The sequence below is a fragment of the Schistocerca serialis genome, chromosome 2 (genome assembly GCF_023864345.2).
Source record: "Schistocerca serialis cubense isolate TAMUIC-IGC-003099 chromosome 2, iqSchSeri2.2, whole genome shotgun sequence".
NCBI classification, from domain to species: Eukaryota; Metazoa; Arthropoda; class Insecta; order Orthoptera; family Acrididae; genus Schistocerca; species Schistocerca serialis.
In genome coordinates this window covers 974,234,199-974,250,110 of record NC_064639.1, presented here as the reverse complement: position 1 = coordinate 974,250,110, position 15,912 = coordinate 974,234,199, and the positions used below count along the sequence as shown (strand labels likewise).

General features: G+C 41.1%; 1 protein-coding gene across 5 annotated transcripts in view; it reads right to left on the bottom strand.

Annotated features, from left to right (window-relative positions):
- The window catches only part of LOC126458379 (ATP-dependent DNA/RNA helicase DHX36), a 243,218-nt gene that overhangs the window by 146,676 nt on the left and 80,630 nt on the right, over nt 1-15,912 (bottom strand). For all 5 annotated transcript variants that reach the window (XM_050095356.1, XM_050095357.1, XM_050095358.1 and 2 more), the window contains 2 exons: nt 5,572-5,835; nt 2,598-2,910 (listed from right to left, as the gene is read on the bottom strand). In XM_050095356.1, the coding sequence (XP_049951313.1) occupies nt 2,598-2,910; nt 5,572-5,835 (577 nt within the window). The remainder of the gene's footprint in view (nt 1-2,597; nt 2,911-5,571; nt 5,836-15,912) is intronic.

Genomic DNA, 15,912 nt, shown 5'->3' with positions numbered 1-15,912 from the left:
TGTGTTTTTCTTTTCAACTTCTGTGATTGCCCATTTTAGAGATGTCCATTGCTCTTCAATTGAACTGCCTACTGTGCTATTCATTACTGGAATATCTATAGCCTCAGAGAACTTAAGTGTCTCTCTTCATTCCTTAGTACTTTTGTATCCCACTTTTTTGTGCATTGTCTCTTAAACTTCAACCTACTCTTCATCATTAACAAATTTTAATCTGAGTCTATATCTACCCTTGGGCACGCCTTACAATCCAATATCTCATTTTGGAATCTCTGTCTGACTATGATTTAATCTAATCTAACTGAAATCATCCTAACTGAATCTAACTGAAGCCTTCCTGTATCTCTTGGCCTCTTCCATGTATACCTCCTCCTCTTGTGATTCTTGAACAGAGTATTCACTGTCAGCATCTGAGATTTATTGCAGAACTCAATTAGTCTTTCTCCTCTCTCATTCCTAGTATCAAGCTCGTATTCTCCCATAACCCTTTTATCTACTCCTTCCCCTACAGCCACATTTCAATCCCCCATGACTATTAGATTTTCCTCTCCTTTTAATGTCCACAGCTGACGGTCTAGTGGCTAGTGTTGCTGCCTCTGGATCACAAGGTCCCGGGGTTGGATTCCCGGCCGGGTTGGGGATTTTCTCTGCCTGGGGAATGGGTCTTCTTCTTCTTCTTCTCCTTCTTCTTCTTCTTCTTCTTCTTCTTCATCATCATCATCATCATCATCGTCATCATCATTTGTGACAGTGGCTACATTGGACTGTGTAAAAATTGGGACTCTGTACAGGTGCTGATCACCGCGCAGTTGATTGCCACAAACCAATCATCATCATCATCATCATATCATCACATCTCCTTTTACATACTGAATTACGCAGTCAGTGTCCTCATATATTTTGTCTATCTCTTCATCTTCTGCTTGCGACGTCGTCATGTATACCTGAACTGTTGTTGTCGGCGCTGGCTTGCTGTCGATTCTGATGAGAACAATCCTATCACTGAACTGTTCACAGTCACTCATTCTCTGTCCGACCTACCTACGAGGGTAATCTCAAATGTAAGGTCTCCTATTTTTCTTAAGTACGTAGACTTGTTTATTTCTACAATGGTTTACATCAGTTTACAGCTTGAACATTTAGCTATTTTTCGACATAATCACCATTTTTGTCGATGCATTTTTGTAGACACTGTGGCAGTTTTTGTTTGCCCATGTTGTACCAGCTCTCCGCATTGCTGTTCAGAAAGTTATGATCCACTTCTTTCACCTCGTCGTCAGAGATGAATTGCTGGGACCACAATTAATGCTGACAGGTACTGTGAGACTCTGAAAAAACTCAAACGGGCAATTCAGAACCGGAAAAGAGGAATGTTGAGCAAGGGCATACACATCTCCATGACAACACTTGCCCACGCATCACTCAGCAAACCGTTGCTCTCTTGCAACAATTTCAGTGGAAATAATCACCCACCCACTCTATAGTCCTGACTTGGCGCCCAGTGACTATCACCTGTTCCCTAGGTTAAAAGAACATTTGGCCGGAAAGCGATTCAGCTCCGACGACTAGGTGAAAGAAGAGATTCGTAACTTTCTGAACAGCAAGGTGGCGAGCTGGTATGACATGAGCATACAAAAACTGCCACAGCGTCTACAAAAATGCATCGACAGAAATGGTGATTATATAAAAAAAACAGCTAAATGTTCAAGCTGTAAACTGACGTAAACCATTGTAGAAATAAATAGGTAAATGTACTTATAAAAAAATAGGAGACCTTACTTTTGGGATTACCCTGGTATTTGTAACAAATACTACTCCCATTCTTTCATTCTCTGCTGCTGTTGATATTAAACAGTACTCATCTGACCAGATATCCTCGTCTTCTTTCTGAAAATTTCACTTCACTGAAGCCCACTGTATCTAGACTGAGCCTTAGCATTTCCCTTTTCAGATTATCTAGCTTTCCTACTAAGTTCACACTTCTGACATACCAAGTACTCACTCATAGAACATTATCTTTCAGTTGGATATTTAACATTTTTCTTGTCATCACCTCCCCCTTGGCAGTCCCCTCCTGGAGATCCGAATGGGGGACTGTTCTGGAATCTTTCACCAATGGAGAGATCACCATGTCACTTTTCAATTACAGGCCACATGTCCTGTGGATACATGTTATGTGTCTTTAATGTAGTGGTTTCCATTGCCTTCTGCATCCCAAGGGCAAGAGAGAGTCCTGAACCTCTGCCTGCCCTTCCACCCTTGTTGACAAGGCCGTTGACCTTGGGTTGCCATTGCTGTGAATTTTAATTCAATCCCAAATTTTCCATTGTTATATTTACAGCAAGTAGACTACACATGTATCACATTTCACACACTAATCACAATCAAAATGATTGGCATAAGAAGAGAGAGAGAGAGAGAGAAAGAGAGAGAGAGAGAGAGAGAGAGAGAGAGAGAGAGAGAGAGTGTGTGTGTGTGTGTGTGTGTGTGTGTGTGTGTGTGTGTGTGTGTGTGTGTGGGCGTGAGCGCATGCATGTGTATTTCCTAACCAAATGGAAACAAATAACTGGCAGTGGAAAAACTTTACATGGAATACTCACCTGTTTCACCACTCAGCAGGACAACCTGGTTGGCAGCAATTATTTCTAGTATCTCTTTCTGCATTTTATACGCTGGTAAAGTACGCCGGAAGCTCAGAAGTGGTCCTCCAGCCATCTGCCTCTGCTCCAGTTGCTGCTTTAGCATCTTGTCTAAATCTGAATCTCTGCGTTTACTGATAGGAACACGGACTGAGAGAGAGTGCTCAAGATTGGATTCCATGTTGCCTGTTACACTACGAATGAACTGTTGCTTGAATCGAGAGTCCCTAATGTGCTTATATTTATGTTCCAGTCCTTTTGAAACTGATCCACACTGAAAAAAAATCAGAATGTGAAAAATTCAAAACCAGAAAAGAAGTACTTGTAATAATTTCAAAGACAGGAAATTTCTGTCTCACTTAGGTATTTAAATTAACCCAGTAATCTTTTGAAAAGAGATGAGCATGTCTATTTAATGGGTGGCATGACTTATCTCCAATCTCCAATGTACTGCAAGCTTTTTTCTAACCCTGTTATGATTATAATATTTTAAGACATCATAACTACTCCAAGCAGAGCTCATTAAACAATTACTACATACTTTTTCATTCCTTAGTTCCATAGAGTAAACTGGTTGTTTGCCAAATTTTCCTGCATATGTAGGAGTTGTCATAATTTAGATCATAAGGTTGATGATGGAAAATAAATAATTAAAGCATGTAGGAGATTTCAAAGTGAGATTCTGGCAAAGTACTATGGGTTCAACTTGCACCATTGTGCAGCTAAGACCATAAAACACAAGTCTATCAGTGATAGCTATTCACAATTTTTTTTCGGTAAGTGGAGCATATTAGGTGTGTACAGCACCTCAGTTCTATACAACTAAGTTACTGTTGTATAGTGCAATGATTCTGCTATATAAAACGAGAAGAATTTGTGAGGTGTGCCAATAACTTCTATGATGGTATCAAATTTTCAGCAATGCTGTGTCAAGTGTCAAAAATGCTGGGTATCTTCTCTAAAACCGGTTATATCTGTATTAAATGTTTCTGTTATAAATATAAAACCTACCTGACTCATTACCAACACAGCATACTTCACACACACACACACACACACACACACACACACACACACACACAGAGACAGAGACAGAGACAGAGAGAGAGAGAGAGAGAGAGAGAGAGAGAGAGAGAGAGAGAGAGAGAGAAGGGGGGGGGGGGAGCTGGGGTGAGGGCACGGTCGAGGGGGCAGGGGCGAGGGCGAGGGGGGAGGGAAGAGAAGGGGGGATTGGAAGGGGGAGAGGGAACTGGGAGGGGGAAGGGGAAAGAGAACTGGGAGGGGGAGGGAAGGGGGAGGAAGAGGGTGCAGGGGAGGGAGAGGGAGAGGGGAGGGGAGGGGAGGGGAGGGGGAAGAGTGAGGGGGAGGGGAGGGAGGGAGTGGGGGAGGGGAGTAGAGGGGAAGAGTGAGGGAGAGGGGAGGGAGGGGGAGGGGAGGGAGGGGGACAGGGGTAGGGATGGGGAAGGGGTGGGGGGAGAGGAGGAGGCGATGGAAGAGGGAGGGGGTGGGAGAGGAAGGGGGATGGAAGAGGGAGGGGGTGGGAGAGGAAGGGGGATGGGAGAGGGAGGGGGGGTTAGCAATGGCTATCCCCGATGAGTATGCCTAGTGTGTTGGGAGAGGTAAATTCTAGTGAATGGGGAGTTATCACAAAGGGAGTCGCACAGGTTTCAATTTTAGGTCCTCTGCTGTTCCTTATTCAAGTGAATGACCTCCCACTTAACGTTCAGCAAGCGGAACTAGTACTTTTTGCACGTGACACGAGTGTTATAATAAATCCCATTCCAGAAAAAGTAGCTGAAGATATTGTTAAGGATGTCTTTCAAAGAATTATTAAGTGGTTCTCAGAAATTGGACTCTCCCTTAATTTTGAAAAACCTCACTACATCCAGTTCTGTACAGCGAACAGAGTCATACCAACAACTGATGTAGCATATGAACAGGGCTCAGTTAACAGCGTAGATTTCTCCAAAAAATTTTTGGGTGTTCACATTGATGACAACTTGAAGAAGCACATTACTGAGCTTCTCAAACAACCAAGTTCAGCTTCTTTCGCTCTTTGTATAATCGCTAGTCTTGGTAATAAACAGATCAGCCTCCTAACATATTTTGCATATTTCCACTCAATACTGTTTTATGGAATAGTTTCTGGTGTAACTCACCACTGAGACATAAAGTATTGATTGCACAAAAGAGAGCAGTGAGAATAATTAATGGTGTTCACCCAAGGATGTCATGTAGGCACCTTTTCAAGGATTTAGGTATTTTAACGGCACCATCAGACTACATATATTCGCTAATGAAATTTGTTACAAATAATCTGTCTCAATTTGCGAAGAACAGTGATGTTCATACGTACAATACTAGTGGGAAAAATGACCCTCCCTATCCGTTACTGAAGCTGTCAGTTGTTCAAAAAGGAGTATATCATTCAGTAACAAAAATCTTTGATCATTTGCCAAACAACATAAAGTGTCTGGCAGATAGCAGATCAAGTTTTAAATCTAGCTTAAAATCATTTCTTTTGGACAACTACTTCTACTCCATGGTCGAGTTTCTGTTTCAGAAATGGTAAAAATAAATAAATAAATTTGTACCTCTAAATGTAGTTGCATGTGTAGAACTAAAAATAATATTAATATTGGCACTATTCGTGTGTGTGTGTGTGTGTGTGTGTGTGTGTGTGTGTTTTTATATATCTTGTAATCTGACCTGTTCCACATCATATCGATAAAATAACTAAACTGTGACCTTCAAGCCAATATTCAGTATGATGACAGCTTTACCTTTTAAGAAAGAAAGAAATACTTGAATTGAAGTATTATATTACAATTATCTCTGCATTTTGTGATCCTCCTCCTTCAGTCTTGGTAGGAGTTGGCAGATTAGGTTTTTCGTCTGGAGATTTCCATTTTTTCTCTGCTGCATGCACAATTACCTCAGCATTTTGTGGTTTTTCTTCTTTTTCTTCGTCTTCTTCAGTCTTGATAGCAATTGACAGATTAGGTTTTTCATCTCGAGATTCCCCTTTTCTTTCTGCTGTATGCACAATTCCCTCAGAATTTTGTGACTCTTCTTCTTCGATCTTTACAGCATTTAACAGATAAGGTCTTTTATCCGGACATCCCCATTTTCTCTCTGCTGTATGCAACAACCTCATAATTTTCTCTCTACATGATGGATTTAACTTGATTCGCTGTCTCTGAAAATTGTACAAAACAACTGCAATGGAATGAAGCCAATATAAAGAAACATTTTTAATTGTTAGAATGGTGTTGTTTGACTCAACTTAGTTATACTTACAAACTGTGAGAATATTTTACTAATGTTAGGATTCAAGACAAAGTAATTTTATTATTATTATTATTATTTGTTACCAGTATTACCCAACATAATACAATACCAAGGATACAGAATGACTGTCTAATATTCACTTTCAGGAGTCTACATTCTACTGTGGACAGATGCATATGGAAGTAGAAACAACTAAGCAAACTTTCAGAACTGTTAGTTCTTTCCTCGGGGAGGAAAGAGAAATAGGCTGGGAAGAATAGAAGGGAGGAGCAGATCATCCAAACACCAGATTCAGCAGGACCTAGCCTTGCAACAGGTGGGTCACTCTTAAACTGGTGTGTAAGTGACTGCCCCCTCACCCCACCTAACCCTCTTTTCACTCCAAGGATGGAAGCAGTTCTGAAAGTCTTTACTGTTGAATATGCCTATTGGCAGTACTTGGAATTTCACCTTCAAAAGGCAAGTTATGGCCAAACATTCTCTCACATTGGTATTTTATAGCATTATAAAGACAACTGTCCAATGCATTTGGTGACAAGACGATGAAGTAAACGTGTGCAGGCCTCTTTCATTTAATATCAGCCTTTCCTCTTCTCTCCCTTGCAGCGCATGACCGTCACATTGTGTACAACAATCTTTACTTTGACTGCAATAACTTTTAAATTACACTTTATTTGTAAGAAAACCTGAATGAGCCCTACAGATGCACTTGGATGAATCAACTGAAACTTTCAAGAGTAATATAAAGTTTTTGCCAACATTTCTCTGCATGAAGACTGTCTGAGTGAGCAGTGATAAGTTGCTGTGCTCCACTGGGTGTATCATTTTCAAATATTCTTAAAATATTAGTGTTTATTTTTTCTTTGGTCACAATAATACCCCTTTGAAGTAAGCGTTTCTGAGCATGAAGGCTCCTTGTATAAGTGATAAAACATAACCCTAAAACAAGGCAAATTACCTATTTAATCTTACTTCAATTCCAACTTACAAAAAACCAGCCAGTGCGAGTTGGAGAGTACTACAATAATATAAAACATCTTATTAACAATAAAATATTTATATGCACCAAATTAAACATGACAGTTAACAAGATAAAATATTTTTCCTCTTAAAAAATCAAATTCATAATATGCTTACCAACACACACACACACACACACACACACACACACACACAAACACACAAACACACAAACAAACAAAGCATTCTGCAGCTCACATTAAACTCAGGAATTTCATGATGACAAAGTAGAAATTGGCTGCGTAAGATTTCTTTTTAAATTTTATTGTGGCAAACCAATCTCAGGTCCTGTACCCATCACTAGCAGCACACCGTACATTACCATGAAATGAATTTCAGCACCCATTCAATATCTATATAATCAAATTTATTTTATTATCCCTTGGCAGTTTCAGTTGATTTCACACCCACCTATTACTTGTTCACAACAAGAACAACACAGTCTCTCTAGTTGTGGATCGGTAGAGGCCGGTAGAAGTCGTTTGACCTTGAGCCACAAGTATTTTGTTCCTGATCATTGCGAACCTCAGCAATCCAATGCGGAACACTGGATATACTATGTAGGCATTGCACAGTGATTGTTGTCCACGTTGTGTTGCATCACAAAGAAATAGCATTTGTGATAACTGATAAAGTGCTTCCAGGTCCTGCTTCCAGGTCCATCCACTCCTCATACGTAGCACGCTATGGAGTGGGGCCAGAAAAATTATTAACAATGTCGCTGAATGCCGCAAGCAGGAGAACAGAAAAGAGTTTCTCTACCCCATATCACAGCCAATGAAAAGGGCTGTGGCATACACAGGAGCAAGCTACAGCATAGAAACAGAAAATTTTGCAAAGATAATCCTAGGAAATCATCAGGAACTCCCTGAAAAAACAGGTAAATATCAGTTCCGTTCAAATTTGACCTTGACAGGGCTCTGAAATCACCTTCCATGTTGTCTGAACTAGTTTAAAATATTAATTTAAGTTTGTGTGTGTAAAGGCTGATGGAACTTCTGTATATGTGGAGTTGTGCAGATTATGTCTCGGATATTGTATCACAGCTTACAGTCATTACATTAATGCCCCTCATTTGCAAGTAACATAGAAACTTGTCACCCAACGGCGGACTACAGCTGCAGCATGAAGTGTAATTTTGATTATCAGTGGGATAATATTATAAGGCTGGTGACTACAAATTCTATTGCAACCAATTTCTTTTATAGACTGTCATCATTATTTTTATTTAGTTAATTGTAACTGTGTGGTATGACACACAACCATTTATGTTGAAACTTCCTGGCAGATTAAAACTGTGTGCCCGACCGAGACTCGAACTCGGGACCTTTGCCTTTCGCGGGCAAGTGCTCTACCATCTGAGCTACCAAAGCACGACTCATGCCCGGTCCTCACAGCTTTACTTCTGCCAGTATCTCATCTCCTACCTTCCAAACTTTACAGAAGCTCTCCTACGAACCTTGCAGAACTAGCACTCCTGAAAGAAAGGATACTGCGGAGACATGGCTTAGCCACAGCCTGGGGGATGTTTCCAGAATGAGATTTTCACTCTGCAGCGGAGTGTGGGCTGATATGAAACTTCCTGGCAGATTAAAACTGTGTGCCCAACACAGGAGTGCTAGTTCTGCAAGGTTCACAGGAGAGCTTCTGTAAAGTTTGGAAGGTAGGAGACGAGACACTGGCAGAAATAAAGCTGTGAGGACCGGGCGTGAGTCATGCTTTGGTAGCTCAGATGGTAGAGCACTTGCCCACGAAAGGCAAAGGTCCCGAGTTCGAGTCTTGGTCGGGCACACAGTTTTAATCTGCCAGGAAGTTTCATATCGGCACACACTCCGGTGCAGAGTGAAAATCTCATTCTGAAACCATTTATGTTGTTTCAAAAACTTGATCCCAGGCCAGGGAAACACCTTTCTTAATTGGATCTCTACATTCTAAATAGAATGCAGGCCTACTTTCCGACTTAATGGACTGGAAAAGTCCAGTTGGATGATTTTGACAGGGATATAGTGAGAGAAACGATAGGGTTTTACACAGTGCAAAAATTTGTTCCGAGTATGGGAAGACTTAGGCCAGTACTCGATGAAAAAGACTTGGGGCGTCATATCTGTAAGGGACATTTTGTTCTTGATGGGATTTACTTGGAAAAGGTGCAAAATAGAAGTGTTTTATTGGTAGATCATGGAGACAAAATTGGTGGTCATGTTTAATTGTAGAAATGAAACATATTAGGGAAGCAGGGAGTGGAATATTTTATCTGGCTGAAACATGGATTGACAACAACATGACAGTTGGGAAATGCTGTCAAAAGGATGATGATGTAAGCATTAGGGAATGGGGAACCTCCTCTAAAAGACTTATTGCTGTAAGTGTTGGTTCTAAGCAGGGGTTTGTCAGGGAAGCTGAACTAAAATTCTGGGCAAAGTCATATATAGGTGACTACCATGGGCAGATGAATTCACACGACTTTGAGAGATGGTTCATGAATATGATTCTACCAAATTTTCTGTTGAACTCAGTAATTGTGATGGATAATGCTCCTTACCAAAACAGACTGGAGGGCAAATTGACCAAATTGTATGACACAAAAGAGAGGACTTTGGAATGGCTGCAGAAAATCAATGTTGAGTGTAATGACAGCATGAGAAAGCAGGCCCTGTTCTCTTAATTCCAGAAAACAAACAAGCAAAAAAATTCTATGTGGTTGACAAAATGGCAAAAAAGAATGGCCACATGGTTGTCCTCCGTATAACTGCGACATAAATGAGATGGAACTAAAATGGACAAAAGTTAAGAGATTGTTAGGGAGCAAAATACTTCTGGCAAAACGTGAAATGAAAATTTGTTTAAGATTTTCAGTGAACCCCTTCTGGCAGTAACTGCTGAAGACTGGCAGGCACACCTCAGGGAAGTCCAGTAACTGGAAGAAGATTATTGGAGGTGTGACAATGTTGTGGAACTTGCAATAGGGTCATTCCATGTCAATTCAACCAATTTGAGAAAATGTTCCAGCTGATAGTCGCAGATTTGGCTGAAATTTAGCACTCCAATGCTATCGAGTGTGGAACACTCATGTAAAAAATTTTAAGTTCCCCTGCCAATTAGTTCCAGAATTATGGCTTGTGAAAGAAGGTGGTGTGACCCGGAAATTGCAACCCGCATCTGACAATCTATCTTCAGACCCAACTTAAGGTCTTCGTAAGTTTGGAACTATTCCGCACAGTCCAGTGAAATTTTTACAACCCAGTAACATCCACTTAGAGAACACACACTATGAGTCAAAACACCACCAACATATTTCCGAGGGAAGATAAAAAATTCCAAAATGTGATTTAAAAAATGTAATATGTTAAAAAGGTACATATTGTAGGTGCCCTCTATGCCAAATATAATTCACTCAAAAAGGGTATAAATTATTTTCTGTGGTAAGCTTAATGTGACCTAAACAAACACAGAACTCATCTTGCCCATATCAGTAACACAAACAGAGTTACATGCACTCGAAAATACAAAAATTTGAAAAATTACCTGAAAAACATGGATTTTTAGTGTGGCAGCACAAAAGGCACAAGTGATATCCAAACCAAATTTCAAACACTGCATAAGTACACCATAATACGAGGGCCATGTTGATTTAAAAAAATACACCAAGTTAAATAAAAATATTTTAATATATACATCTTACAACTACATCTTTGCACTATTTTTCTACATAGTCTCCATAGCGATTGAGGCACTTATCGTATCTCTTCACAAGCTTTGAAATTCCTTCTGCATAAAAATCACCCGCTTGTGCCTGGAGCCAGCCTGTGACCGCATCTTTGAGCTCTTCGTCGTCATCAAACCGCTGTGACCCGAGCCATTTCTTCAAATGCATGAAGAGGTGATAATCACTTGGCGCCAGGTCTGGGCTGTAAGGTGGATGGTTGATAACGTCCCATTTGAAGGACTCAAGAAGGGCCGTTGTTCTGCGAGCTGAGTGAGGACGGGCGTTATCGTGCAAAAAAACGATACCGGAAATCAGCATACCACGGCGTTTGTTCTGTATAGCCCGTCGTAACTTTTTTATTGTTTCACAGTACACGTCTTGATTAATGGTCGTACCACGTTCCATGAATTCAACCAACAACACCCCTTTGGCATCCCAAAACACCGTTGCCATCAGTTTTCTGGCAGAAAAATCTTGCGAGGCTTTTCTTGGTTTGGTAGGCGAATTTGAATGTGCCCACATCTTTGATTGTTCTTTTGTCTCAGGGTTCACGTACTTAATCCAGGTTTCGCCACCGGTCACGATTCTTTTTAACAATGGTTCTCCTTCGTCCTCATAACGTGACAGAAAGTCTAATGCAGAGGCCATTCTTTGAGTTTTGTGGTGGTCGGTAAGAATTTTGGGCACCCATCGTGCACAGAACTTACGGTAACACAATCTTGCTGTCACTATCTCGTACAAGAGAGTCTTAGAAATCTGTGGAAAACCAGTAGACAACTCCGACATTGAGAAACGTCGATTTTCACGAATTTTTGCATCAACTGTCTGAACGAGTTCGTCAGTCACCAATGATGGTCTACCACTCCTCTCTTCATCATGAATGTTTTCTCGTCCACTTTTAAATAAACGTACCCATTCACGGACAACTCCTTCACTCATAACTCTTGGTCCGTACACGGCACAAAGCTCACGATGAATAGCTGCTGCAGAATATCCTTTGGCTGTAAAAAACCTTATGACAGCACGCACTTCACATTTGGCGGGGTTTTCTATTGCAGCACACATTTCAAACTGCCACAAAAACTAAACTAGTGCAGGTACGACGTTCACTCGACCACGGCTTGATGCCGACTGACCTGTTGAGTGCGTGAACGCACAGATGGCGTCGCTACTCCCCCCACAACCCGCACTGTGACCAATCGGAGGTTACTTTCTGAACCGCCCTCGTATAATACGTGGCAAAATTTCAACTTGTTATTGCAAGGCATTTGTGTACAATAAAAGTTGACAGAGATGTATTTGGTTATGTTTCTTTTAACACGATTTAGCAAGTAATAGTGATGATGTAGACAGCTTGTTTCAGATAAAGCTGCAGCAATTGTTGGGAACCATTAGGCAACAGAAAGTTAAACAATGGTAGTTTTCAGGGACAGAATGAGTCATTTTTAGGCAGGAACAACAAAGGAAAGAAGCAACAATTACAGGTTACTCATGTTTTTAAGATTCTAGTTCAGACTGGTCAGTACTGTGGTGGAAAGTCAGTTTGGTGGCAGAAGCGTGTACTAGTGGTGCTTTTGTTCAAACAGGTTGCAGTATTGGTAGAGCACAAGCATCTTGTAGCGTTGCTCTTGGGGGATGAAAAGAAAAAGAATTGTTATTTTATATTTTTTTTTTTTGAAAAATGTCAAAAAAGTGAATATTTTGGTGGGCCACTTGGCAACAGAATAGGGATTGATTACACTATGATAATAACATACGTTGAGCATTAAATACCTGAATAAGAGCAGCATATATATATATATATATATATATATATATATATATATATATAGTTATAATAGAGGGAAACATTCCACGTAGGAAATATATATCTAAAAACAAAGATGATGTGACTTACCAAATGAAAGTGCTGGCAGGTCGACAGACACACGAACAAAGACAAACATACACACAAAATTCAAGCTTTCGCAACAAACTGTTGCCTCATCAGGAAAGAGGGAAGGAGAGGGAAAGACGAAAGGATGTGGGTTTTAAGGGAGAGGGTAAGGAGTCATTCCAATCCCGGGAGCAGAAAAACTTACCTTACGGGGAAATAAGGACGGGTATACACTCGCGCACACACACACACACATATCCATCCACACATAAACAGACACAAGCAGACATATTTAAAGACCACTTTTTTAAAATATGTCTGCTTGTGTCTGTATATGTGTGGATGGATATGTGTGTGTGTGCGCGAGTGTATACTCGTCCTTTTTTCCCCCTAAGGTAAGTTTTTCCGCTCCCAGGATTGGAATGACTCCTTACCCTCTCCCTTAAAACCCACATCCTTTCGTCTTTCCCTCTCCTTCCCTCTTTCCTGATGAGGCAACGGTTTGTTGCGAAAGCCTGAATTTTGTGTGTATGTTTGTGTGTCTGTCGACCTGCCAGCAGGTACAAGGATGGTTTCCGGGGGTAACAGATTGGGTAAGGATTCCAGGCGTTCAAGGAAGTGGTTGGTGTCTGTGATGAAGGATGGGAGACTGCATGTAATGGGTTGAAGGTGTTGATCTACGTAGGCCATCCTTGTAACCATTGATGCCATGTCCTTATACACAAATATTCCGCACGTCCAGGGCCTCGCTGCGATGGAGCATTTCCTTTCACGCCGATCACCTGCCACCCTACCCAAAACCTCTTTCCTCATTACCTTAGCCAGCTTCATCCTGACCCACAACTTCTTCACTTTTGAAGGCCAGACATACCAACAATTAAAGGGAACAGCCATGGGTACCAGGATGGCCCCCTCGTACGCCAACCTATTCATGGGTCGCTTAGAGGAAGCCTTCTTGGTTACCCAAGTCTGCCAACCCAAAGTTTGGTACAGATTTATTGATGACATCTTCATGATCTGGACTCACAGTGAAGAAGAACTCCAGAATTTCCTCTCCAACCTCAACTCCTTTGGTTCCATCAGATTCACCTGGTCCTACTCCAAATCCCATCCCACTTTCCTTGACGTTGACCTACACCTGTCCAATGGCCAACTTCACACGTCCGTCCACATCAAACCCACCAACAAGCAACAGTACCTCCATTATGACAGCTGCCACCCATTCCACATCAAACGGTCCCTTCCCTACAGCCTAGGTCTTCGTGGCAAACGAATCTGCTCCAGTCCGGAATCCCTGAATCATTACACCATTAACCTGAAAACAGCTTTCGCATCCCGCAACTACCCTCCCGACCTGGTACAGAAGCAAATAACCAGAGCCACTTCCTCATCCCCTCAAACCCGGAATCCCCCACAGAAGAACCACAAAAGTGCCCCACTTGTGACAGGATACTTTCCAGGACTGGACCAGACTCTGAATGTGGCTCTCCAGCAGGGATACGACTTCCTCAAATCCTGCCCTGAAATGAGATCCATCCTTCATGAAATCCTCCCCACTCCGCCAAGAGTGTCTTTCCGCCGTCCACCTAACCTTCGTAACCTGTTAGTTCATCCCTATGAAATCCCCAAACCACCTTCCCTACCCTCTGGCTCCTATCCTTGTAACCGCCCCCGATGCAAAACCTGTCCCATGCACCCTCCCACCACCACCTACTCCAGTCCTGTAACCCGGAAGGTGTACACGATCAAAGGCAGAGCCACGTGTGAAAGCACCCACGTGATTTACCAACTGACCTGCCTACACTGTGATGCATTCTATGTGGGAATGACCAGCAACAAACTGTCCATTCGCATGAATGGACACAGGCAGACAGTGTTTGTTGGTAATGAGGATCACCCTGTGGCTAAACATGCCTTGGTACACAGCCAGCACATCTTGGCACAATGTTACACCGTCCGGGTTATCTGGATACTTCCCACCAACACCAACCTATCCGAACTCCGGAGATGGGAACTTGCCCTTCAGTATATCCTCTCTTCTCGTCATCCGCCAGGCCTCAATCTCCGCTAATTTCAAGTTACCGCCACTCATACCTCACCTGTCTTTCAACAACTTCTTTGCCTCTACACTTCTGCCTCGACTGACATCTCTGCCCAAACTCTTTGTCTTTAAATATGTCTGCTTGTGTCTGTATGTGTGGATGGATATGTGCGTGTGTGCGAGTGTATATCTGTCCTTTTTTCCCCCTAAGGTAAGTCTTTCCGCTCCCGGGATTGGAATGACTCCTTACCCTCTCCCTTAAAACCCACTTCCTTTCGTCTTCCCCTCTCCTTCCCTCTTTCCTGATGAGGCAACAGTTTGTTGCGAAAGCTTGAATTTTGTGTGTATGTTTGTGTTTGTTTGTGTGTCTATCGACCTGCCACCGCTTTCGTTCGGTAAGTCACCTCATCTTTGTTTTTATATATAATTTTTCCCAAGTGGAACGTTTCCTTCTATTATATATATATATATATATATATATATATATATATATATATATATATATATATATATATATATATATATATATATATATATATATATATATATATATATATATATATATATATATATATATATATATATATATATATATATATATATTTGAGAACGTTTGGAAGAAACATTATCATTTCTGTGCATTTTTATAGTCACGATGTAGTCATACCCGGATCAACACTAAGGGACCAGAAGATTTATAGACTTTAAAAGAAATGCAACACTACACAAAGAAGTTGGTTCAGAAATAATAGGAAAATGATAATGTTCCTTCTGCTTCATGCTGCGTTCGGCCCATCAGCGTGATCGTAATTTCTGGTGATGAAGTAACACAAAATAATTATAATTCAAGTAAATGAGGAGATGGAAATCATCAAGGTTAATTTACTAAAATAAGCACACTTATCTGTAACACACCTTTTTTTTTTTTAATGCGACGTACCTTTTCATATTAAATTACAATAGATGACCATTGTGGTTAAATACCTTATACATAACAGTCAAAATGTCCTCTTGATGCTGTCTGTTCGTAATCAGTTACAAGAAACTACATGTTTTCTGATTGAAAAAAAATAACATTTAGCATATTCACTCAATATTTTCACATAGAATATAAAATACAGTTGCGGGACGCAGCAAGTCCGCGTCCGCCTTTCATAGAATACAAACAGTAAAAGGTGAGGCGCCAAAAGCCTCATTTGTCTGAAACAACAGAATCCTTTTTTATACCATTAATCGATACATGTACATAGAGATTTACAAGCACCGCGCAAGAACGGCAAAGATAAAGAATAATAGACTCTGTCACTGCTATGCGATGGTTCATTTCTTTTACTTTACAATT